Source organism: Coccinella septempunctata, chromosome X, assembly GCF_907165205.1.
Source record: "Coccinella septempunctata chromosome X, icCocSept1.1, whole genome shotgun sequence".
NCBI classification, from domain to species: Eukaryota; Metazoa; Arthropoda; class Insecta; order Coleoptera; family Coccinellidae; genus Coccinella; species Coccinella septempunctata.
Genome location: NC_058198.1, coordinates 9,051,722 through 9,079,287, shown reverse-complemented (window position 1 = coordinate 9,079,287; position 27,566 = coordinate 9,051,722). Strand labels below are relative to the sequence as shown.

Here is a 27,566-nt window from a genome sequence, read left to right as displayed (position 1 = left end):
GCGCCCTTTTGAACAAATGCCACTGCAAACGCACACTTATATATTGGAAAATAATCAAATTCCCGGGTTACTACACTGGGAAAAATATCATCATATGCATTCAAACATTCATAACTTTTTGTGAACGAGCCATACTGTACAATATTTAGTCTTCGGTTCGAAAATTCGAAGAAGAGATAGTTATATACCTGTGAGCATGATTATAAACATCGATAAAGAAAAAAGACAATGAGTAATTCATTTTCGTATTATGAACGAGTAAATTGATATTGATAAACTAAAACTGAATTTGAAGAGATGGTTACGCATACAGCTCCCATGATTTATTCAATACAGTTTCGAACCAGAGTGTTTCCGAATCAGGTCGCGATGAAAATTCATACATTTATCTCGATCTTTTTCCTGATAATTTTCACAAAATGGGACGGTGAGTTCTTCATTTTAATATTCAGTTCGAAAATAATACCTGCCAACGTATTCATAAATATAATATTTAAGTTGATTAAAAATATAATTTGAACACAAAACAACTAATGCATGAACCCATGAATTTCAATAAGAAAAAAGCAAAAAATTTGAACTGTCAATTACTTGTTCAAGAAATCTCTATTTAAAAAAGTGCCTTCATATTTTAAATGCATCTCTTTCGAAGTGAAACTATTTTTTTTTCGGTGTATCACGAAATGAACAATATTTAATACTCTCACAAACATAAAATATATTGAATCCTGAAACACTACACAGTTTCTGCTGAAAATTTGAACATTTCATCGGTAAGGGTAAGTAAAAAAGATTTCACTCACCTTAAAAAATGATTCTATTCAGGTGGCTACGAATCATACAAAAATTCATTCCATTTTAGATTTCAGATTTAATAATTATTGGGCTATATTCTGTTGCTCATTAAGAATAAGATGAGCTATATTATAATTTTTAGATAAGTAGAAAAAAATGTTTTTTTTCAACCTAGTTTCAAGATTGTGATTCGTTGAAGTTATTAAGGGTTAATAACATTCTGAATAAAATTGATTCAAAGTCTCAGTAATCCAAAGATGTCAATTTTCCATGTATTTTTGAATACCCAAGAATGATTTGAAGAAACTGTTTGTAGGTACCATTATTTTACTTCAATTTGCAACTTTTCAGCCTTTTCAACTGTTTCTGTCTTGATGTTAATATTTGGGTATGTACAACACTATGAATTCAGTTAGGGGTAGAAACCTGAAAGAAAAAAAGCAACAACAAAAAACACAATATAGGTAGTAATTATTATATTATCATTTTCTTCATGAGTATACATTGTACATAATAATATTTAGACAATATCTTCACAGCTTCTCTGCACTAAATATGAAAGACACCACATCTATTCTGAGATTCTTTCTTGCCTTACGAATATTTAGAATTATAAAATCGAATCACAACTTATCTAAAAATGTTCACTCCCTTCATAAGGCATTAAAAAGTTCATTAATATAGAATAATCATTGTGAATGAAAAACCAATAGAACATCTAACAAAATATTGAGGAAAGAAATCATGTGGAGCATTTTATGTAGACCGTAAATAATAATAAAAAATGGGATATTTGTATTTGAACACCGAGACAATAAGTGACTAATATGTCATTTAATACTTTAGGCTTTTTAGGTATAAAAAATTGGAGCATTTTTTTAGATCATAAGTTCAACCCTTCATCAGCAAATTTTGGGTCTATAATAATGTAAATATTATATTTGGCGTTTTTCGTCTTGTGTTGATTGAAAAATTGGCAACGGGGATTCACTACTTGATTAGTCATTATTAACCCCTTCAATTGTCAAACATTAGAATATCTCTACCTAACTGCTATGGAATATCAGTCTTAGAAATTAATTTCTTGTAAAATATACAAAACTATAAATACAAAGATTATATCTATTGAAAAATTGAGAACAAATAACATCAATGGGCACCATTCTAAAATATCGACCATTCAATATTACCAAGATTCGTTTCAAAATGTTATTATATTGTCACAAATATTACCATCAGTGAACTTTGGTTACAAGATGATCACAACATACAAAAGCTTAAAACGTCAATATGATAAACATAAAATATCATTGATAAGCACCATGGTCAAGACGTAGGATTCATATAGTATAATGAATATATTTGTGTTCATATTTATTTGAGGCCAATAGAAGAAGCAAGAACAAATTCTTGAGGATTCATAAGTATTTCGTTGGTATTCAAGAGGCTACAGGGTAGATTTATTGATTAAGACTATATTGAGATATGAACATCCATAAATATAAGACTAGCTCCTGATAAAAGTAGTTTATTTAAAAATTTGGAGCTTCTGAAAATATCCACGATATTCATTTCGTAAATATTCGAAGGTTGGATACAATTATGAAAGAATAGAAAAATGCATCCTGGCCGCTTAGACAATAATAAATCAGGATGTATTTTGTCAATGTGATGTGAAATATATCCATCTGATTATTTCCAGAAAAAAAAACGTTGATATAATGTCATGTCTCTAGGACCATCGCAATTTAAATTAATCGAAAAAAAAATCTGTACAGACTGATCATTATAATTTAGAAATCAAAACTAAAATTCAATATGATTCGAATAAAAATACAACGAATATTTACAATAAAAAATCATAAACTAATATCAATTGGTTTTCTTTGAAAAAAGTGCAATCAACCCATCATAAAAATTTTGCATTCAGTAGAATTAATGAAGATTAAAAAAAAAATAATTCTGGAAAAAACGTTTCATTGAAGATAGGAAGAAGGAAATAAGTTGATTATGTAGATAGTTGAGAAACACTTTGTTTACTGAACTATAATTCCGAGGAATTCTATATGAGCGAGATGCTATATGAAAATAGTGATGATGCCAGTCAGCACAGTTAAAATGATGCTGGCAAAATTGAATTTTACCGTTTAGGAGCATTCTAACGTCCGAATTAAATAAACGCATGATGTCGCAATTACCAACACAGCGATCTTCTTCGTTCCACCGTTCAATGTAAATATCAATATAAAAATATCAAAAATATTCCAGTTGATCAAATCGATGAAACTTCAATAACACCCTACGATGCAAAAAAATTTGTGGCAACTGAATTGGTCCACGCCATTTTCAATTATTCAATATTATCAGTTCGATGTTGAAGCAGTCAATTTCATTCATAAGCTCACTAATAAACAAAATTAGATATATGTAAAAACGAAAAATCAAAATTTAGAGGACAAAAATACGTACCATCTTAAAAATGAATTCAACAAACTTGTTCGAAATTATCGGCCGTTTAAAATAGGGCTTAACAATAAAATTGAGATTTTCGCAGCTCATGTTGGGTTTGTCTCCTTGTCGCATTCAGCAGCTAAAGCAGGGAGAGGAACTGCGAATGCTGGTTTCTTCAGAACGGGGGGTTTGGCTTTTATCTGAGGTTTGAAAGTGGTTGTGGGGAGGTTTCCAGAAATTGTTGCGTATTTTCTATCCGGCATGGGGCTTGTTATGGTTATCATATCGGTATTATCTATATGCACCTTGGTGTTCTTCTTGAGGGTGCACTGATTCTGTTTGGCGAACCTCTCGGCCGCAGTTTGCATTTCTGGACTGTCAAGGGAAGGAGGGCTTTCCATAGTTTTCTCACCTTCTCCCGCGTCAATGGTGGAAGAAACGTAAACAGATTTCTTGGCGATTTCCTTCGGACTGCAGTTCCCCAACAGAGGTAGATCCATAACCAAATCCGGAGTATGATTTTGCCTTTGAACGAACGATTCCGAATGCCTGTTCACTTTCAATCCGCTAGGAATTTGTATGTTGGACTGGGAATTCGCACGCCTCTGCCAAAGTTCGCGGTTTTGAGAAAAATTCACGTCACTCTCGTCAATCTCACCGTCCGCCTTAACAACGTTACGTATGGTCACCGATTCATCGATATCCGCGTCTTTGTTTTCCTCTTTGTCGTTTGGTTTTGTAACAGTCACCGCAGAGCCATTGATAGTGATGGTTTGTGGCTGAGAAGTTGCCTGATTCACATTGATGGTCGTGTGGTGCTGAATACATTCGTCGGTTTTAACAGAAGCGCGAGATTCTGCGTGTTCCGAAGAATTCAATCTTTTATGGCCCTTCTGAAACAGGATAAATTAAAGAATGAAAATTTTGATAAAACAATTACACAACACCAATAAAATGCAACACTTAGGACGTATATCCCATATGTACAATGAGTCATCATTGTTTATTTCTCCTAGATCTCAAACACCACAAGCACCCCCAGCATGCAAACAATGAGAATGAAAGTTCAAGAAGATATGGACCAATGAATAAATATGAACGTGTCTCTGAACACTGAAAGCTATTCGACACATCATCAATGATTTCGCGAGAATTTTAGCTCATGCTTAAGTTCGAGTTGTTCAGAAAATGGGGCATCAATGCAAAATCAAAATTTAGAAGGAATGGGTGTCCATTTCACTTATGCCTCATTCAATGAATCGCCACAATCACCACCATTCCTTGAATGTGTTTCACAAAAGCAGAAGATGTTAGTTAGATGTGAAACGGTTGTGTTAAATTTACATATCACATTATTCCACATACCACTCTTCGTGATTTTCCATGTCCCATTGTGAAATGATTAATTATTCAACAAAATGCAACACTTGAAAAACTAAGTAGTTGGTCTGCAAACATCCTGAAAGAAAAACTCAGTATGGACTCTAGGACATTTATATGCTTGGACCTTTCATCGACATTCAATGTACATATGAGACAAAACAAAAACAGAAATCACTTCAATGCGAAACAGAAAAAAAAACTACATAAACTCAAGAAACTAATCAACACAGCACATACAGTCAAAACTCGTGCACTAAACTGTGGTTTCCAATACCTCTCTTGACTGAGTTATAGTCACTGCCGAAGAATTTGGATCGATAGAAATTGATTCAGTGAGATCAGATACGTTGGTCCAAGTCACTGGGGCACAATGTACTAGTGGCGAATTGGCTGCTGATATGGAACTCTCGGATAGGACTGAATCATTGGAGCTTGAGGCCCTTCTTCTCATCGATTCTTCTGATGAACTGGACTTCAGATTCTCCAACTTATCTCGATCTTCATCTCTGAAAAGACTCGATGCATTGGATGAACACATCAAAAACTTTTTACAGCTCTATTATTATATACAGGGTGAGAGTCTTTGACTTGCACGAATGTTTCAACAATCGATTCTTGAGGTCAAAAGAAACACCTTTTTCCTCTACCATTTTCTCCGATTCGGCCTAGATAAAAAGATATAGCCATATGTACATGTCAAAGACTCACCCTGTATACTCATTCACAAGTAATCAAAGTTTCAACAAAGAAGTATGTATGGGGGACTCACTTCATTTTGAGAGATATGTATTTGTCAGGAATAAGACCCTCTTGTCCATTGACACATCCTCTCCACCAATCGTTGGAAACTTGACAGTAGAGCGTGACAACATCGCCCTTCTTAAGGGACAGTTCCCTGTGCGATCTTGCTATGAAATCAAATTGGGCGGTGGCCTCCAAGTTTTCAGAATCTGAAATCAATGCTTCCATCTGACCTTAACTGATGTGCATATACATTTAGGGTAACATCTAATCAGAGAAATCGAAAAATAAGTTTTTCAACAGCATTATGTCCCGATTAAATAATGTACTGATACCCGGAGAAATACACGATACACAACAATTGATAGGGATCACTGATCTTCAGAGAAAAATATTTTCAATTGAAAAATGGGAAATACTAAGTTTGAATAACAGAAAAAAAAAATTTATGAAAAGAAAACTGGAAGTTATCTTCTAAGCATATTTTCCATGGGACAATCGATGAAATTTTGGGACAAATTGGTCCAAATACTGCTCCAGATTGTTAAACGGTTGTTCTAGAAGGGCTAGTCCTATTATCCAATTATTTTCAATTCAAATCAAACTTATGCGTTCAAACAACAACAAAAAAAGGTTTAGCAACAAATACCACATTGCCACCATACACAGATTGCTACGATTAATTTATTTCAGGGGGCAAGAACTTGATGAAGTAAAAAAAGAATATAATAAAAACAACCATCCCAGTTTTTTCTATAAGCACATATGTATAACAAATGTTCCATATGACTTAACAAAAGCGACGAATAAAGAGAAAAGTGATCCCTATAAATTGTTGAGCAATGTTATTTTGAGGATACTGTGTCTGTTACCGATTTCGAAAAGCTTATGATTAGGCTCGAACTCGATCCACTCTGTACGACAATTTTTGAAAAGATTTCAGATCGCATTTCAGATCCCATAAACAGGCTCAAAATCCTACCTGAACTCAAACTAATGAATCTACATTAAAAGAATTGTAAAATAATGAAAAAAAAAAATAATTACCGAATGAAAAAGTCGAATAAAATGAAATCAAGATCAAAAGTACTTCACCACCGCAGTGGATCAGAAGATTGGTAGAATTTATACAATGCCATCTTCTTTTTGTAGAGGATGAATTACCAAATTACCGCTTAGACTGACTGCTTCGCGATTTTTTACGAGAAAAACATGTTCTCTCTCATAGCTTCGAATGAAATTCGGAAAAAAGATCCCCACATCCGACCAGCAAAAAACTTCTGAAGAGGGATCTGAAATTCCGGTAAATTAAAAAAAAACCCGAAAACCGCTGGCTCGATTTTGACCAGAATGCCAACAAGAATTTTTTGAGAGACCTACATATAACTCAAAAACCGTTAAATCAATAGGCCTCTTGACAACGCATAATCCTGCCGAAATTTAGTTCAATGGCTTCAAAATTGCGACATGCAGCGTGTCCACAATAGATGCAAAAATTATTTTTCATTTCAAGAATAGATTACAAAAAAAAACAATAATATTAAGGAAATTTCTAGGATTATCACTCTCGTATACAAATCACATAATGAATGAAAGAAAAGGGGTGGCAAAACGAAAATGAACCAAAATTACATCGATTCATTGTAACATAAACATCATTGGCGAAATAAAAAAAAATACTTCAACTAATAAGGCACTCATTTGGAATTCAAATGAATTAAACAATATCAATATTCAGATGGATATCCCCCGCTGATATAAATATCAACAAATGTTATTATCTGAATAGAACTAGCCACCCACTCTATTCAGGGTAACAACGACAGACCATTTCATTGAACAAGAGTAGATACTGACCATGGTATCCCAACTACCACCTCAAGGATAACAGATAACTGCCTGATTATATTGAATGCTGGTAAGAACGTTAATATAGTCAGGTAATTCCGAATCTGTTCTCAACGGAGTGTTATGCATCTGAATAATTATTAGGTCAAATAAAAAATAAAAATAAAAATATAAAGAGATTTAATCTGACTTGAACAAAATTTGAAATAGTTTCAAAACTTACCATCTTCTGAAGGATAAACTTCCGAATAGAGATCTTCTTGTGCTTGATCCGATGGAGAATCACCAACATCCCTGTTCAACATCAATTTCATTAGCAAAAAACCACGTAAAATTTCATCGAAAAAACTTACTGATCATCGGGTTCAGGTGAAATATACTTCTCATAGACAATACCCTCATCATTCGGAAAAATATCTTCATTATACATGATGATATTTTTGATGAGTTCATTGACTTGATTCTGATATTGCACTTGATCCTTATCATCAGGCACCGGCACTAACGTTGGTCCAAAACATATGGCCAGGTTGTAAGGGTCCATCATGTTCTCATCGGAAAATTCGGATAAACTGAGGATAAAAAAATCGTGATCGAATTTGGAACAAAGAAGAGTTACATCAACACTTACTGGTTCAAAAATGCGAATAAATATCTCATTACTATCACAACGCTGCGTGGCAAACTCATAATGAGTTCTTTCATTCTACTTATGAATTCTCTCTTGGATTCTAATTCTGAAAATAGAGATTCTGTTTATTTAAGGCGACCCGATGGAAGAGGTGCAGGTATATGGAACTAAATTCAGGTAGAAGGTAGTCTCAGAGGAATCCTTACAGGGGTACACATCCACACTGCCCAAAAATTTAAATGGATATTTGAGAGAAAACTTAGAACTTAAGACATTGAAAACGCTCGACAGAGCTTTGATTCTCATTTGGCAACATTCCTCAAACTTTCATTAATAACCACATTGGCCGAATATCGAATAGAGAAAGAGCACTTAGAAGAGCCAGAGGAGGTCCCAGCTGATATTAAATTAGCAGCCAAGCCAGGCTGAAGACTCTGGATTCATACTGACAAGGAAAGTGTAATAAGGTGACCCTCCTAATGACCTGGCGGGCATTTTGGTATCGAATTAAATCACCTGCAGGCTCTGTGCATCGGAAAAATGCGAGTTTCCAAGACTGGTTGGCTTACGAAGTATAAATATAGACAAGCCAGCGCTGGATCGTAACGGTAACAGCCAGATCTCTTAGAACTGAATAAGTGGGGCAGTGGAACAAAAGATCCAAGTGCTCTTAGCTCTGAAAGACTCGGCCAAGCCCTAACGAACCCGCTTCAATAATAATGACATTGTAAAGCACGATTAAAGCAAGACTTACGTGCTAATTCCATGAATTGTTCGAAATATATAATCGGAAACAGAGGCTCTCTCAACTCCCTAAGATACAATTTCAGTACTCCTGCGACACTATTGATGTCAGAAGCATCTGTCATATCTGCGAGAGGATCTTCGCCCCTCTCAAACCATTCTCTGAAATTATTTATCTCCACTTGTGAACCAGATACCCTGAATATACCCTGGTGGTGTAGTCCTAAAAAACGCCTAATTAAGGAGGAAAAATCGAAACTGTACCAAAAATTACCGTAAAGATTGATTACTCTTATGCAAGATTTCATAATTATGGGAATCTCTTGATTGGTGGCTTCCAGATACTCTTCCAAAGATCCGCCGAACAATTTAGGTTGTCCGTTCATCTGAAGTCTACCAATACGTTTTCGCCTCGGCGTTTTGACGACCGGCTTCAGCGAGTTACAGAAATCTGGCGTTTCGGATAACATCGAACCCCTGATGTACTCCTGTTTCGAATCTAATCTAGCTATCCTAGTAGAGCCTAATAAATATTCCCTGAATTTCTGAAAACGTTTCACCAGTTAGAATTGCCTATTGGTAAGTGGCAACCAACCGGCTGGTTTAGGACTAATTCAACTTACGGTGAGGTAAAATTCTTCGGTTTCCTGTCGATCAGATCGTTGTTTCATCGATAAAGTTTCGGGTGGCTTATTGGTAGGCACGGCATTATCACCGAAGTAACCGCTGCAGTCGTAATCTTTAGCGTTCAGCATTTCCAACAGTGTGAATTCCGCTGTTTCCAAAGTCTTCCACACTTCCTCGGATTCAGCCCTTAGAGACGTCACCCGTTTCTGGAGCTGAGAAAGTCTGCTTTCCATCTCCTGATGAAGTACTTTCTGAATCTCCGGCTCTGGCGGCTATAAAAAAATAAACAACCAAGGCTAGTCCGTCAGATCAACAGAATGTCAATTCTACCCACATCATCGGTCTTTTGTCCCTGGAATTCCAGTTTTTTCGGTATCATGAAGGCGCTATGGTTGTACTCCAAGAATTTCTGTTTGTCCAGCCTGGAATCTAGGGAATTGATGCAATTCGTCAATTGTTCCAGTCCATGCTGTACCGATTTTTGTCTTCCCTCTTCGGCCGTGACGTGCATCATAAGCGCACGTGATATGCAGTTGTGGAATCCGAAATCCATACACTGAAATGCAAAACTTTACGTCGGTGTTTTTCAGAAAGCGAAGGCCAAGGTTATAAAAAAGGGCACCAACAACATAAATTTCCCTTTTTCTGGGTAAAAAAACATGGACCACATCGAATAACTACATACTAACTGACAAAGAAACTGCAACACCCAGAAGGAGCTGTTTAAATTTGAATTTTTTTCTGGTAGAACATAGATAGTAGAGCAAAGAGTAAATATTGTAGTCTTTTTTTGCTAATTTTTTAAATTTTACAACAAACCAGCTGTTCGAGGAGATCCAATGTCGATGTTTAGTTGTTGTTAAAATGCCTAGAGCACGTGTACGCGGAATTTATCGCCAGCTAAGTGAATTTGAAAGAGGTCGAATTATTGGTTTACGGAAGGCGGGGTTGTCATTTCGAGAAATCGCTAACCGTACGAACAGAAGTCCAACTACTGTTTGAGATGTTGTCAAGCGTGGTTTGATAATGCCCAAAATCGAAGAAGAGTAGGCACCGGACGTCGAAGGGGCACAAATGAAGTTCAAGATCGGCGTCTAAGACTTATGGCCATTAGAGACCGATTTGCGTCAACTCGGTCTTTGGCTGATGAGTGGTTAGGAGAACAAGGCCATCCTGTAACAGTTTACCGCCGTATAAGGTCTTTTGGACTGCAGCATTATCGACCCCATCTTGTGTTTCCTCTTACGGTTCAGCATCGACGACAACGATTACAGTGGTGCGGAGAACGAAAACATTGGAATGTGGAATGGCATCAGGTCTCGAATCTCGATTCTCCTTGGGTTCACATGATGGCCGAAGAAGGGTAAGACGACGTCGAGGAGAAAGACGTGAACCTCATTTTCATGTTGAGCGTCATGTACATCGGACAGTAGGCGTTATGCTATGGGGTGCTATTGCACATGGAAGTAGGTCACCTTTAGTCTTTATTCGAGGTAACATGACAGCGCTGCGTTACCTTCAAGAAATGGTGGAGCCATATGTTCTCCCTTACCTTAACCGACTTGAGAATCCAATATTTCAGCAAGATAATGCTCGACCACATGTTGCCAGAGTTAGTTTAAACATTTTTGAAGCGACCCATGTGAATCTTTTGCCATGGCCGCCCAGATTCCCCGATCTTTCGCCCATAGAGCATCTTTGGGACATTATGGGTAGAAGGCTTGGAAATTTACCCCAGCCCCCACGGACTTTGGCGGCTCTGAGACATGAAGTACAGGTAGCATGGGATAGTATCCCTCAAGAAGAAATAGACCATCTTCTTGCATCAATGCCAAGACGTGTTGGGGAGTGTATAGATAACCGCGGTGGACAAACACATAATTAATAAATTTAATGAAAAAATGTGTAAACCCTTCGTTTTTTTTCTTCAAATTTTAATCATTTACTGATTGCTATACTATCTATGTTTCACCAAAAAAAATTTGAAATTTCAACAGCTCCTTCTGGTTGTTGCAGTTTCTTTGTCAGTTAATATACAAGGTTGGAAAACCCTTCTCAGCAGATCGTTGTAGTCTTTTTTATCCAAGTAATCAGAGCTGACCTGAAAAATTATGTGAGGTGATGTGATATACAGTTGACCCCAACAATTTTTCGCTTGGAGATACCAAAATTTGATTCATCTGCGCAATACGGATCGTCCTCTATATTTCTCAGGGTAGTTCTTTTCACCCCCATATTTAGCAATTTATGAATGGTGCCCTAATGAACTTACTAGACGCCAAGCAAAATTATCGAAGCTTAAATTAATACACTGACTACTAATTGGGAACTTGAATTATCTTTATTCTTCTTTTATGTTCGCAGTATACCATCAAATGAACGAAGGGCATTTCATCCAAGGCATAACATGTGAAACATCCCAGTATGGTGAGTACTTGTAAAAAAATTCCATAAAAAAAAATCTGGTAGGGCAATGAAATCTATAGTGAAAAACAATCTCTAGTTTCAGATTGGTTATACTTACATCAATGAGATCTGATAAGTCGTCAACGAAATATTTATGGATTGTTGTATTGGATGCTTCCAAGCATAAAATGTATTCGTTTCTCGCCTTCAGCGCCTTCACCTTGGCATCTGTATATTTGCTTTTGCGCTGGAAAAATTATTTTCAAATAAACAATAAATCAATTGTGCACGGAATCAAATGAATCATCGGAAAACGTATACATTTTCAGATGGAATTTGTTTATACAATGATACTGTAAACGATTTATTCAAAATACGCTTCAAAATCACGATGGTGGCGCATATTTCGGAAATTCCGCCTTGTTTGTTCGCGTTCCTTGCCAAACACGAAGTATACATGAAAAAACATGTATAAACCAAGTGTCAAAACACTCACTACGACTCTTCGAATTCAGAACAAATAAAAATGGCAGAAATTGGAGCTAAAAAAATACTCCCTTCTACAAAGTTATCAAATGACATATTTGGATTGCATTTTTTGAATAGTTAAGACACCTAAATTTCGATAAATATACACTGCTCAGAAATTCAAGTGGATATTGGAGAGAAAACTTACTTTGCGAATTAAACACACACAAAATATGGTCCTTTTTTGTCGTCCGTATGCAATAATGGGCTATTGCTACTTATATATGTTATATGGTGTTGTGAAGTATCAATTGTGGATTAATTGTCACGATTTCAACATGCCTCTAAACGCCTTTCAACTTGAACAATTGTGTGTGTTGGTTGAACGAAGATTTAACTCAACAAGTTGCTAAACGTCTTCGAGTTTGGCAAAGTATAGTTAGTAGAGCGTGGAATCAGTATCGTACCAGTGATAATGCTGCATATTCTGATGAGGATGGAAGAACAAGTACTACAACCGTCGTACAAGATCGGCAATACGGTTTACTGCATGAAGAAATCCCTTTCTTCATTCAGAATTATCAGCCCATTCCTGCAAGCTACCAGTAAGGCAGCTCGCCAATGATTTGACGGGCATTTGGCAAAACACTTCACTGATACAATACGAAGAGCTAAAGGAGGCCTCACCTCATATCAAACCTTGATTAGAAAAAGAGTTTGTAACCCTTTTTTGGGCCACCAGACGAAGTAGAACCTTTATTTTGTTCATTTGTCTACTATATTGTCGTTTTGAAGCTTGCTTCCTGTTGCCATTTCAGGCAGGTTAACCTAACTTAATGAGTGTATATGCACTTTTTTTATTTCTCTTCAAATATTTTTACATGAACGCAATTTATCCACTTCAACTTTTGAGCAGTATTGAAACAATCGCTAAATTTACTTTCAAATGTTACGAAATCACCATAACAATTTCTATGGATCTCACCTTTTGTACTTCTTTTTCCATCATTTTATATTTCTTCGACCTGTCCAACTTATCTTGGGACAGTGACTGCTCCAGTTTATTCCTCTGGTTCTCAGCAAGCCTCAGTTTACCCTCAGCTTGTCTTAATTCCGCCTGGTAACTATGATATGTTTTCATTGTCGTGTGCAACTCGTGTAGGACTCTCAATATTTCCTCGTGCGTTTCATAGCCAATTTCTCGGCACTGGTGGAAGGAAATAGTGTAATTCGATATATGAATATAAAATGTCCACCAATCTTGCATGCTGTATAGGGTTACAGCAGAAAAGAAATCGGATGACATATTTTATCGTTTTGGGTTATTTTTTCATTTAGCTATTGGAAAGACTACGACAATGGTATATCTGAAGGTTTCAAAATATAAAAGTAACCCCAGCCCCTACAGAAAAACTCCCATTTGAATAGACAAGTCAAATTCAATTGTTGTGTAATACATAGTGAGTAAATAGTAAGGTACAAAATTAATATCTTCAGGATTTACTATTTTGTAGAAGAATGCCCGGATCTTATAACAAATTAATCAACTTTCCATGTATAATTGAGTTTGTAATGCACCCTTGAAGTGTAATCGAAAACATCAATGACTCATAAATTTTATTTCAATGACAAAAAATACCATAATGACCAAATTCCAAGAAAAGGTCTATCGATTTCTGACACAAAAAGTTGCCATTTAAAAACTCGGCAATCTTCCACCCCTCGTAGAGGGTGCATGACAAACGCCTCAATAAAAAAAGTTACGTAATTTAAAACAAAAATTTCCTGAAACTTTTTAGGGTTTTCACTCTCAATCTCTGGAACAAAATCAATCAAAAAAATTGAAATAAACGATTTGATCCTACGTAAATTCTTGCAATAATTTGTCAAGAGCAAATCAAGTAGAAAAAATTGTTGCCTGACAATGAACTGAAAATAAAGACCTTTGAAATCATAATTTTATATTGACATGTTTGAGTTCTTTTCACAAAATGGTGAATACCGAAGGTATGAATTTTGTACGCTTCTTTTTATTCACTCAGTATTTTCCACATACGCTGAAAACCAATTGTCGAAATCCCAAAAGGAAATTTTTTCAAAATTATACATTTTTATCTGTTTTGACTCACTTTTTTGTAGATTCGTTGGACATCATCCATCACTTGTGACAACCTAGCGACTAAATGTGTTGAGTAAACCTCGGATAAGGCAACATGATCCTTACTTAAATTTTTGGTTTGGTCAACCAGTTGTTGCCAACATGTGTAGCTTGAAAATAGAGGCCACTGTTCCCTTCTACGAAAAAAAAAACGCATTACATAAAAGATGATTCGGAATTTCTGTAAAGTAAACAGTTTACTCACTTTTGTTTTTGTTCCCTATGTCTCAATTGTATACTTTTCACTAGTTTATCCAAATTTTTCGAGTAATCCAGTTCTAATTCTCCCCTTCTTCGAAAGAAATCTTGCAATTCGGTAACCAAGGCCACCTGGGCCTCCATTCGGAGATCTAAGCATCTTAATTGTTCGTTTAATTGGAGTCTGATATCTGGAAAAAAGAGAGGACATTGAGAAAAGAAATTTTCAGGTCCATCAGAGCGTAATGAAAACATGAAATAAAGGGACAACATTTACATTTTACAGAAATAGTAAATGGTATGAATTAGTCCAAGGGGGAGAATATTAAAGTATCATCAGGTTTGTTAGATATGAAAAAATAGCATAACGAATACTACAATTCATTTGTTCAAGCACAACACGTACTATTGAAGGAAAACGTCGGTCTTTCAATGCTACAAAACACTTTATCCTCATAAAATACGAAATATTCCCATAATTGGATGCTCGAATATCAAAGGAATTCACAAGGAGATTCTCTTTTATATCGACGAAGACTTCAATCTTCATTGAATCGTTTATGGTGGAAAAGATTTGATGAATCTTTTGATTGATGATCCGATATAGTAGCTATAGCAAGTCAACCTGTTTTTTTTAGTTTCTCCTTAGGAAAAACTCTCTAAATTTATAATACCTCATTTGATAGAACATCTCTCATTGATTCAATACTTATGTATGGAAAATGTAAACACTGATCATTCCAATTTTACTTCCCTTTTACTTCAATACAAGTCTAAATTTAATAATAGGCGAAACTATTCTTCCTGGAAATCATAAATATAATAAATTGAATAACTCCATTGGAGAAAGTATTTCAAAATATAATTATTGTAACAGGAATTTCAAAATAATTTATAATTCTATCAGGAGAAGCTGACAAAATTTAAAATTGCATCAGGCGTCGTTCTTCCAAATTTTCTCCAATCTAACAATAAGTACACATTTAGGTCGTGATGTCGAAAAATAAATAAGCTTGTGAAGAGACGATGATGGGCCCTAATAATAACCATATGTATTTTGTTGAGGGAAATCCGGATATCCTCTTTAAACAAGAAGTCACGAGTACCAGCACTATTCTTGTCGTGTAAGTTATGAAATTGATGGCAGACAAACCTGTTATATACATTCAGCCTGGAAGGAAAAAATCTGTCAAGATCTTTCAACTAGTGACGACCGTGAGTTTCTGTTACGACATGCGATCAAGCCATCAGCACCGATAATAAAAAAAAACGAGACAAACACGATTCTTTGACATAAATTAGTTTAGGAAGTGACACCGATACAATTCTAAAACTAAAACACTGCTAATTTCACAAGCCGATTAAAATATTCGCAGCTTCTGCTTCTAACCTTTAGCGAAAACACTAGATTATACAGGGTGTAGCAACCAGTGGCGGTTCCAGGAGTGATTTTGAGGGGAGCTATAAAAACCCAGAAATATCATCCTAGATTGACGATTATTTAATTGATTCCGTCTTTTTGGAAATTTTTCGATAGTCACCTTTCGATTGGATTATCTTTTAATAACAATAATCGAAGATGGAAATGTGATACATATTCTGCAAGAACAATACTTCTAGTAATGAATCTGAAAATTTTATGGAGCTAAATGCAGCCGTTAGATCTTGACGATTATTCAATTGATTCCATCTTTTTGGAAATTTTTCGATAGTCACCTTTCAAGTGGATTATCTCTCAATAACAATTACCGTAGATGGAAATGTGATACATATTCTGAAAGAGCAACTCTTCTAGTAATAAATCTTAAAAAATTTATGGAGCTCAATGCAACCGTTCGGTCTTGACGATTATTTAATTGATTCCATCTTTTTAGAAATTTGTACGTATAAACACAATTGAAGTTTGCAAATAAAAGCTCGAAGGTTTGCTCCAAAAATGAATATATTTGCGACGTTCTCAAATTTTTCAGCAAGTTTGTATTGACTGTACTACTGATTCGCCTCATTAAACAGTTTGGTCTTAAATCTTAAATAAAAAACTCTCACTTGCCCAATTATACAAAAATGCAGAAAAACCATGTATGGCCCCCTTCCTGTAAGCATTTCTGTAAGGTCAAGGTCTACATAATAACTTTTCGAAACTTAGGGCAGGTTCAAACTAAAACTCTGCGTAAATATTCTTATAAAGGCCAAACAACTCATGAAGTTCACTTGAACTGCTGGTAGCAATTTTACATGTTGTAATATATTGATATAAATCTTTCAATGTTCGAATGTTGAACAACTGATAGTAGAAAAAAATTCCTCAAAACATGGAGAAACCATAATTCAGTTAAAAGATTGATTTTATTGTCTTTATTTTTCAAATACCTATAGGATCGTCAATTTTTTATAGAAGAAGGAGTTGGTCATTTGGGTTCTGAGATATTTATTCGAAATTTGCCCAGATATGTAGTACACACCCCTTGATTTCTTCGCCTTCAAAGCGAAATTTTTCAACTGCAAATAATGCATACAGATATACAAAAAATGTATACCTCTGAAGAAAATATAACTTCTATTCAATACATACCCAATTCAAGAGTAATTTATTGATAAGAATCGAATGATCCTCTCGTGAAAAAATAGATGGAATAACCCAGTCGAAAATAAAACGAATCTTCTTGAATTTCATATCAGAGAAATCCATACATCCGCCTGTCGAAATATCCAATATCCCAAGGGATACAGGATAAAAAGATGAGCGAGTATCTCTTTGATGCGTCGTTCTTTTTCATCAATATGGGATTTCATATTCGTGTTGGATGAAAATGAATTTTTCCTTCGTACAAGGAAAACCGAGGTGAGGGATTATCCCCATTGTGATCAAAGATGCAAATCTGATCACCATCAGACGTGGTTAAAATTAAGATCGACAAAGAAGTTGAACGAGGGTACATTGTTTGCATACGAAACCCTGAAAATCAATGGAACAGCTTCCGTACATTAACGAACTTGCGGGGTCATTACAAAGGTTCTATGATTTATTCTAGCACTCTCAACAACGGAAGGATCATTCATGAGATATCTTGACCTTAATCTGGTTTACAGCTAGAACGTATACAGGCCCAACTTGTATTTCATCTTTGATTACTTCGCTGTATTTCATTCAGGAGATCCAACACACTGCGCAACTGGAAAAGAATTCCAATTCATGTGGAATTATCGATTGAGGTATTTGCGTGGAACAGCAGGGCCCTTCCGGTACTGTTACGATCAATTCCAATGTGTTTATCCATGCTTGGAAGTGCAAAATTGCAAGTAACGTGTGAATAATATACATGGATATCTAGTAAGGCGGTTGATCAGATTGTGAATCATACAGATTCAAAAGAAACACTTTTTTCCTTTACTATCCTTTCCGAATTGGCTTGGTTTAAAAGATACAGGCTGTTGAAACATCTTTTTTCTTTGAAATCAACAGTTTTTCCTTTAAAATTTTGAGATTGAGGTACTTGAAATCGAGTTGAAATTCAGAGAAAGTGAGCAAGTAAAAACATCGAGGTATTGGAAGGGAAAAGTTTAAACATAATTTGTCGTACATATAGGGTGAGTCTTTGACTCGTACAAATATTTTAACAGAATATGCTTGAGGTCAAAAGAAACACTTTTTTCCTTTACCATTTCTTACGAATCGGCTCGGTTCAAAAGATACAGGCTGCTGGAAAAAACAAAGAAAATGTTATTTTTAGTTCTATCCCACAAACGGTTTTATCGAATGAAATGAATTTCCAAATATAGTTTTTCATCTATTTGATTAATCTTTTTCGAACAAGATACCACGTTTTCCAGTTTTCTTATTATGACCATTACGTACCATAAAAATAACGAAAATTCAAAGAACCCAACTCTTGAAACTAAATTGGACCCTATCTTAAGAATATTTGAACGTTTTGTAAAATAAAAGGATTCATATTTTCTCGTATAATGAGCATTTTTCGAGTAATTTGATGTTCAAAAATTAAAAAGTATCTGTGAAATTAGAGAAATTGGGTACTTTGGCTGAACACAACTCTGTTTAAAAGATCCACATATGTGTCACAGATTTACCTAGTTATTCTGAAGGTAATTTTGTTTTTCTAAGGGCTAGTTCCAGCTAATTCTGAAAACATAAAATGGCTTTATATCAGGATTGAATCGGAAAAAATTGTACCTATAGGAAAAAAGTGTTTCTTTTGACCTCAAGAATCTACTGATAAAATATTTGTACGACTCACCCTGTATAGAAATGAGCGAAAGAATGAGAAACGGTTTCCAAATTTCAAAATAAGAATATAACTTTAATAAGCTCAATGCTCTACTATATAAATAAAGCATTTCTGTCGCCAAAATGTACAGTGTACTCAGCTAGAAAACTTTTATTTCAGTACCAGGGCAGAATGGACAAAACAATGTAAATCACAAGGTAAATCAAGACCCGAGTGTATCAGCCCAAGTTGATGTTTCAGAAGTCGATCCTCTCAAAAGAATCGAAGGACTATTTATATTTTTTTCGTTCGCAATACTTGTCATACAAAGAAAATTTTTCATTCATCTCGAATAAATCATTTTTACACATTGAAACTCCTTACAAATTATAAATGTTCACTGATTGGGTGATTAAATAAAGCCAGTTTATGTAATTTAATTTTTTGTTTCATAGCGTTTCCTCAGGGTTAACGAATAACTCTAATATATCAAAGATTCAAGTATTTTTAGAGATGTGGGTGTGATGTGATTCAGAAATGTTCATCTGTCCTCAGAGAAGACCCAATCATCTATGATAGGGATCAGGGCTGTTAGCTGGATCAGTGCAGGTTTGTCAGAAATTTGTCAGCATACTCATTAACTGGTCTCTGATTTCAACTAGTTTATCTGGACTGTAAAGAGATAAGTTGTGTAATTTGAGTATACCTAATCTAGCCTCACCTCTTATCAGAATGTGGGAATATTAGGTCACAATTATGATACCACTACACCTATAGGAGTTCACAACACATTTAGTTGAAAAAGTTGCATTCATGAGAATATACAGGTTAAGCTAATAAAAATGTCTCGAAATACTTATATAATATCACTTCTGCTAACTGAAAAGAAAAGCCTGCACACTCAGTGTGTTTGAAAAAGAAACCTCAAGATAAGAGCACTTGAATAAATACGAAAAATATAGTAATATATCAGATTCTTGTAGAATAAATTAAGTTGATCAATGCTGTTGTCCACACCAACCATCCAGAGAGGTCTTGAAAATGACTAACCGTCTCTGGGTTTTGCAAAGTGTAGTTACTAGAGCGTGGAATCGGTATCATACTATTGGAGGTGCTGCATATACTCATGGGGTGGAAGAGCGAGAGTTAAAAATGTAGCACAAGATCGGCTAATAGCTCATTTAAGCCTGTATTGATATCTAGTTAGCCTAGACCAGTTTCATGCATAAAAAAAAATATTGCGTTACCATAGCAACGAACAATAACACATTGGAAGTGTCAGTGTGAAGTTTGAGGTCAAAAAAGTAAACCAGAGTTACGCAATAAATCAAAAGAAGATGTCCACCGAAATTGTGAAAGTCGAAAAATTGGAGTATCAAGCCATCATCAAGTACCTGTATTTAAAAGGGTTAAGAGGTAAGCATATTTACGAAGATATGCTTAATACCCTTGGTGATCAATGTCCTTCGTTTGCGATCGTGAAAAATTGGACTGCAAGCTTCAAAAGAGGTAAATTTTCCATTGAAGATGATGATGACCGATCAGGAAGGCCAGTTTCTCTGTCAGTCACCGAAAATATCGATGCAGTTCATGACATGATTTTAGCAGACCGTCGAATTGGGCTAAAACGAATATCTGAAGCACTGAATATTTCATACGAACGCGTTCATCATATAGTTCAAGTCAATTTGGACATGAAAAAAACTGCTGCAAAATGGATCCCTAAATGTTTGAATGTTGACCAAAAGCGTGCAAGGGTAGAAGCATCTCGTTCGATTTGAAAACGATGTAGACTTCTGACTTCTTAAACTGAATTGTTACTATGGATGAGACTTGGGTATATTTCTACGATCCAGAAACAAAGCAACAACCGATGGAATGGCGACAAGACCTAAGAAGTTTCGTGACCAAAAATCTGCTGGAAAAGTTCTTGCTTCATTTTTTTGGGCTTGCCATGGAGTAATCAGGATTGATTTTTGGATAAGGGTAGAACAATAGTCGGAGATTACTATTCGACATTACTGACCACACTAAGGGCAAAAATTAGAGAGAAAAGAAGCGGAAAGCTATCCAAAGGTGTTTTGTTTTTGCAGGACAACGCCCCCGCACACGAATCTCAAGTTGCCATGCAAAAAATTCGTGATTTAGGGTTTGAATTACTAGAACACACCTCTTGTTCACCAGATTTGGCTCCATCCGACTATCATCTTTTTCCTCAACTGAAAAAAAATTTTTTTAAAAGGTCGTGAATTTTCTTCCAACGAGGAGGTAATAAAAGCTGTGGGGGCCTGGTTTGCAGAGCAAGAAGAAACATTTTTTTTGAAAGGTCTAGAGACGTTGCAGGTTCGCTGTAATAAACGTACCCAATTGAGGAGAATATGTTGAGTAATAAAATATTTTGACATTGAAATTTTGTTTGGTTCTATAGTAGGCTAGAACTTTTCAATATACCCTCGTACATTAGTACATTTACAAAATCGATTTCCCCCATAAGTAAGCAAATTTTCCACTTCAATTTTTGAGCAGTGTATTTGAACTTTTACTGAATGTAGGTACTTAATTCGATGTCGCTTAGCTTGTCTGCCAATAAGCATTGAACCCAGTGCATTATGCATGGTTGCTTTATCCAGACGAGCGTCAAATTAGCACAATAGACGTTAGGATATTCAGTAACGATATTCGACCTCGGATGTAACTCCCAAGATCGAAAACAAACCGAAAAGCCAGGTTCGCGACGTCGACAAAGCAATATTCTTCAATTAATACGTTCGTGACCGTGATGTTCCGAGGGTCTGTTTTTAGAAAATGATATAGGTCTAACGAATTCACGAAGATGAACGTGTTTGCGTCCGCCCGCTCTACCCTAGCGTTAAAAATACCCATTCATAAAAATAGATTTTCGTGAGATGCCGCCATGGGATTTGCCCTTGCCCATGACAAAGCGGAAGGACGCTGAAACGATGAATCTTCCCCGACGTACAACCGCTGGAGAACGTTTGTAAAAATAAAACTCCGGGAATTGTTACTCAGGGGGATAGGGAAGATGTCATCAGATCTTCAGAATATCCCACTGTTCATCAACCAGAATACAAAGCGAAGCAATATGGGGTTCATATTTGTGTGTCGTCTTCCCTTATTTCAGACATACGAGGACATATGATGATATATATGAAAAATTCTTAGCCTACTATAGAACCAAACAAAACTTCAATGTAAAAATATTTTATTACTCAACATATTCTCCTCTTAATTGGATACATTTATTACAGCGAACCTGCAAGGTCACTAGAAATAAAAAAAAAATGTTTCGTCTTGCTCTGCAAACCAGACCACCACAGCTTTTATAACCTCCTCGTTGGAAGAAAATTTACGACCTTTTAAACTTTTTTTCAGTTGAGGAAAGAGATGATAGTCGGATGGAGCCAAATCTGTTGAATAAGGGGGGTGTTCTAGTAATTCAAACCCTAACTCATGAATTTTTTGCATGACAACATGAGATTTGTATGCAGGACCATTGTCCTGCAAAAACAAAACACCTTTGGATAGCTTTCCGCGACTTTTCTCTTTAATTTTTTCTAGTACAGTGGTCAGTTATATCGAATAGTAATCTCCAGTTATTGTTCTGCCCTTATCCAAAAAATCAATCATGATTACTCCATGGCAATCCCAAAAAACTGAAGCAAGAACTTTTCCAGCAGATTTTTGGACACGAAAATTCTTAGGTCTTGGAGAACCAGAGTGTCGCCATTCCATCGATTGTTGCTTTGTTTCTGCGATCGTTGAAATGTACCCAAGTCTCATCCATAGTATCAATTCGGTTTGAGAAGTCTACATCGTTTTCAAATCGAGCACAGATCGAACGCGATGCTTCTACCCTTGCACGCTTTTGGTCAACATTCAAACATTTGGGTATCCATTTTGCAGAAATTTTTCTCATGTCCAAATTGACGTGAACTATATGATGAACGCGTTCTTATGAGATATTCGGTGCTTCAGATATCCGTTTTATCCCAATTCGACGGTCTGATAAAGTCATATCATGAACTGCATCGATATTTTCGACAGAAACTGGCCTTCCCGATCGGTCATCATCTTCAATGGAAAATTCACCTCTTTTGAAGCTTGCAGTCCAATTTTTCACGCTCGCATACGAAGGACATTGATCCCAAAGGGTATCAACCATATCTTCGTAAATCTGCTTACCTCTTAACCCTTTTAAATACAGGTACTTGATGATGGCTCGATACTCCAATTTTTCGATTGTCACAATTTCGGTGAACATCTTCTTTCTTTTAATTTATTGCGTAACTCTGGTTTACTTTTTGACCTCAAACTTCACACTGACACTTCTAATGAGTTATTGTTCGTCGCAAATGTAACGCAATATTTTTTTTATGCATGGAACTGTTCTAGGATAACTAGATATCAATACATCCTCGTATGTTCGTTATGATCAGAATCGGTCAGTTTCAGGGTGCATCCCACCCTTCAAAACTAGTCCAATAATTGATTTTCCCAAGATCGTTCAGACCTGTCAACTTCTATAAGGGGTAGGAAGTGTTTTGATGGTGATTTTACATCCCCAACTTCTTCCTTTAGCTTCTAAAACTTCCCTACAGAACAGCGACTTATAACAAGGTTCAGTGCCAAATTTGTCGTAGAAGTTTGGGGTGATTCCTTCAAATGAATTTCAATGTTTTGTCTCACTCGTTTCAGCTCAGGGTCTTACAGTTTTTGGAAAATTCCTGTCCATCTCAGTTGCATTAAAACGTTTTGGTAACCATTCACACACTTTTCATGGCTTCTGACTAAATTTTCAAAAAAGAAATTTTCATTCAAATTAACCATTCTTTATCTGTTCATCGTGGATCATAATGTGATACATATTTTAAAAGAACAGCTCTTCTAGTGGGAAATCTGGAATCAAAACCTTTCTCATCAAGTGCTTCCTGAGGACACAATGTCCTGTGAGCAATCCAGTAAGGAGGTGTAGCATTTCTTGCTAAGATCTAAATACTTCTTAAATCTCGCAGGGTTAAAGTTCCCAAGGAACTTTTTGGAGTGTTCCATCAGTCTTGGAACATTCCTCCACCCCAGAGTGATCCACTTTCTGTTTTTTCGTTTTCCTGTACCAGATAATACTCGTTTATTTCTTGATACCTTGGATGAACACAAATCTTGAGTAAAATCTGACTAATCTGAGTACCAACTAGGATGGTTTCTTAAGAGCAATTATTAGAAGGAAAATATTTCACAAAATCTTCTCCCTATAGATATAAATTTCCTGGAAATCAGTTGAAACAATACAATGTAACATTGATATCGAATCAAATGATTCTCTCAATCATTTCCTGAACGGTATCAAACGAAAGTGATTTAAATAGATCTGTTCACAACAATTCCGTTGTTTGAAACATTCTGAAAGGGTGACGCAAGAAATGATCTATTAGTTCTCGATAAGAACTTCCTGCATAAATTACATATTGAACAACTAAGACAATGTTCGTTAACAACTTCGTAACACTCAATTAAAAATGAGATTTTCGATGCAGCATCCTTTGTGTGGCTCCTAGGGAAATAAAAAAAGACTTTCCCAGATAAAAATGTCAGGCATCAATTGGGAACAAGGCCTAAAATGAATTTTAAAAAACATAACAATTAAAACTATCGACCAGGACTAGGGTATCCAACAGATAACAGTTCATGACAAACCATTTGAAGAAATGTAGGTACTTATCGCAGTCTGTTGGACCAACTGTAGAGTGATCCAAAAAACTGAAGAAGACATGAAAACTCTTCGAGAAATTCAATTGAAAAAATCATACATTTATCTCGAATGGTTGCCAATTTATGATATCTTGTTGAAACCATGATAAACATTAAATTTGTCGAAAAAAGGCCTACATCAAGTGATAAATTATGACAATTGGGGCATTTTGAAAACAGAATTTAACGTAGGTTCAGAATACATCAGAAGAGCAGGGTTTAATCGTGTTTCACCACTTCCGGACCACCCTTTAAAGTCAAAAATAATTTGAGCTTATGCCCCAAGCAGACTGGATTCTGCCAAAGTTTGAAACATTCTACTAGCCCAAAATTTCTAAAAGTTATCGAGCAATCTATAGGCAGTCAGTGAAACAAAATCTAAGATGTACTAAGATGATCCAACAAATTCCATAACTACCATACACAAATAAGACACCTGGGTTGGAAATTTCCTAAAAGGGCACTCTCATTTTGGGGCTTCAAATAGTTCTATCCCAATCGAGTGAAAAATTACCTAGTTAGGATAAGTAATTGAATACTTTCAAGCCAAAAAGGCCATAACAAATTTGTTCAATCTGGTGAATTCATATCGAGAAGAGTGAAAAATGTACAATTAAATTGCTGGAATGAGCCAAACGCTTATTTATCTGGGCTACTTTATAATTTATGACTGGAGTCCAATAAGAATTTAAATAAACGCGTTTCAAAATGAAATCCATTGGATTGAAAGTTTCCACTTCTACGATGTTACAGTAACTATAATAGTGTAAGAGTGAAAGAAACTTTCCCCTCATTATTAGCATCAAATACGAATATATACCTTTTATCAGATGACATTAGGTGAAATTAACAATTATTGGAGTTTTTGGAGTACCACATCTGTCGAATAACGCGATGGCAATAAAATTTATGGATAGAGCTTGGATTGGATGATAATTAGCAAGTCCTTTCAAATGAAATATTCTTTTACTTTTTACTACGTAGATTTTTAGATTTTGATTTTTATCTAAAGGGTGCATGAACTCAAGACATCACACGTTAATGCATAGATTATTTGAACATATTTGAAACCTCTGATATTTCCATTCCTCTGCCTACGCTGAGTTCATCAGGGTTGCAATCATTAAATTGTTCAACTTCAACGGATTCTGCCATTGGATTGGGGTCGTAAATAAGGGTGGATATTCAAACTAACTGAGACGTAGATTCTGATGTACTCGTCTTTTTAAATGATCCTACATTCACCTGTTCCACCCTAACATTCGTTTCGTCTCACAGTTGAGGGTGGTTCATTCGTTGGAAAGTTCGTAAAACGATGTGTCATATCTAATATTTTCGTGATCAATTCAGATATATGAGCAAAAACGTAAGCTTAACTAATTAGAGGGGGGAAAACCTATTCCTTATAGGGTGCTACCCTATCATCTCAGGAACCACCCCGTAATTTAATTAAACTGAACAGACCATGCTCACCGGGATCATTTGGGGTCGTTAAGTCTACTGACGATCATCTGAAGAAGGATTTCAACCCCGGTTGTTTCGAGGAGGCATAAATTATAAGGGAGCATTATATGCTTCATTTGTCCGATATCCTATCAAGCTGCTATTGAATATTGCGTCATTTTAGCCAAAATTCTGCAGTCAGCGACAAGAAATTTTGAGAAAGCAACAATTTCGGGAACTGTTCAGTTTTTTATTTATGAAATAATTTCATGGTTTAATAATGGGAAAAAAATTTAATTCAATTATTTTTGACGAATACAGTGAAAGGTATTTAATGTCTTTAAAAAGGTGAGGCGTGGTATTTTTTTCAAAAGATTCATCATAATAAACGAAAACAGAGTATGTACTAACAAACCTATCTAACAGATGCAAATTTTTTTTCACTTTATCTTGGGGATAATTCATGATATTCAGTAGTTATCGCATTACTTAGTGCATAATTAGTTGTTTAACGTATCGTTGCATTTCTAATGATTAGTATTTATCGAAATATATATGTAGAACAATAGCAGCACCAGCAGGAATAGAAATTGGCAAATTGAAATGAATATATCGCGTTTTAAAGTTTGAGATCACGAATATTGAGTATAATAATTAAAATTTCTCGAGTCTGCTTTTCATCATTTTAATTTCTCATTCCCTTATTCTTAGGAGTTGCGGAAAAAACATAATTGTAATGAATGAAATTCAGTTTTTAGTAAAAAAAAATTTATCAATATGGGAAGTTTGCTGAGAATTGAATACTTATTAATATAAAGAGTGAATAAAAAGCAACGCACAAGATTAATAATCAATGTATTTATAATTTTATAAAAGAATACTCGAAAAGGTCAATTTTTATTTTAAATAACACAACATTCCATTTATAATTGGGCAGTTTATAATGCATCCTCTACTTGTAGGGTTCTTGAGTTCTCTAAAATAACAACCCTAAATTTTAATGCCAGAAATGGATCATTTTTTTATTGTAGGAATGAAATGGCCAAACTCTTGAATTTTTCCAATGTATTTATAGGTCAATGATAAACTCTAACTTAATTTCAATCGAGAATATGCAGATTTTAAGAGGTGTTATCGATGAAATATGAAATAACGTATCAAATACATGTTCATTTATTTTTGAAACTGTGATTTTTATATCAGATAATTCATCAATTACTACTCTACGACAAAAAAATGTTTTCAATAACACATAAAAACGTCAATCACGCCCAAAGTTCATGTACATACATAAAGAAGAGGGTGCATCACAAACTCCTTAATAATGCATGAAAATTTGCATTATTCACAATAAGAATTGACCTGTTGTTCCTATTCACTCTGTACACAAGTGGTATTTCACAAAGGATGTCAATTTCTGAGCTTCCATTTCATTACAAGAAATCTAATAAAATATGTAGTTGAGAATTCTTTTGATAAATCAGCAATATTGAGAGGTGACTTTGTGCGAATGAAGAGAATATTTTAAAAATGACCATGACCATGAATGCAGTAATACAACTAATAATTCGCCTGAGATAACAAAAAAGGTCAAATTTTGGGCTTTCGTTGAGAAAAATTCTTATTTGTGAAGATACCCCTTATTGTTGAGAGGATGCCACTGATGAATACCTGCACCCTT

At 35.3% G+C, this 27,566-nt stretch overlaps 1 protein-coding gene across 6 annotated transcripts in view; it reads right to left on the bottom strand.

Moving 5' to 3' along the window:
• Positions 1-1,256: 1,256 nt before the first annotated feature.
• Positions 1,257-27,566, bottom strand: part of LOC123321375 (SLIT-ROBO Rho GTPase-activating protein 1-like) — a 35,729-nt gene continuing 9,419 nt past the window's right edge. For 2 of the 6 annotated variants that reach the window (XM_044908921.1, XM_044908924.1), the window contains exons 2-15: positions 14,458-14,641; positions 14,224-14,389; positions 13,080-13,301; positions 11,745-11,873; positions 9,555-9,776; positions 9,217-9,492; positions 8,868-9,138; positions 8,604-8,816; positions 7,850-7,955; positions 7,572-7,790; positions 7,442-7,512; positions 5,399-5,591; positions 4,904-5,135; positions 1,257-4,139 (exon numbers count right to left, since the gene is read on the bottom strand). In XM_044908921.1, coding sequence (XP_044764856.1) covers positions 3,351-4,139; positions 4,904-5,135; positions 5,399-5,591; positions 7,442-7,512; positions 7,572-7,790; positions 7,850-7,955; positions 8,604-8,816; positions 8,868-9,138; positions 9,217-9,492; positions 9,555-9,776; positions 11,745-11,873; positions 13,080-13,301; positions 14,224-14,389; positions 14,458-14,641 — 3,293 coding nt within the window. In that variant the 3' untranslated portion in view covers positions 1,257-3,350. The remainder of the gene's footprint in view (positions 4,140-4,903; positions 5,136-5,398; positions 5,592-7,441; positions 7,513-7,571; positions 7,791-7,849; positions 7,956-8,603; positions 8,817-8,867; positions 9,139-9,216; positions 9,493-9,554; positions 9,777-11,744; positions 11,874-13,079; positions 13,302-14,223; positions 14,390-14,457; positions 14,642-27,566) is intronic. The other 4 variants (XM_044908923.1, XM_044908925.1, XR_006538859.1 and 1 more) reach the window with 3 other exon arrangements.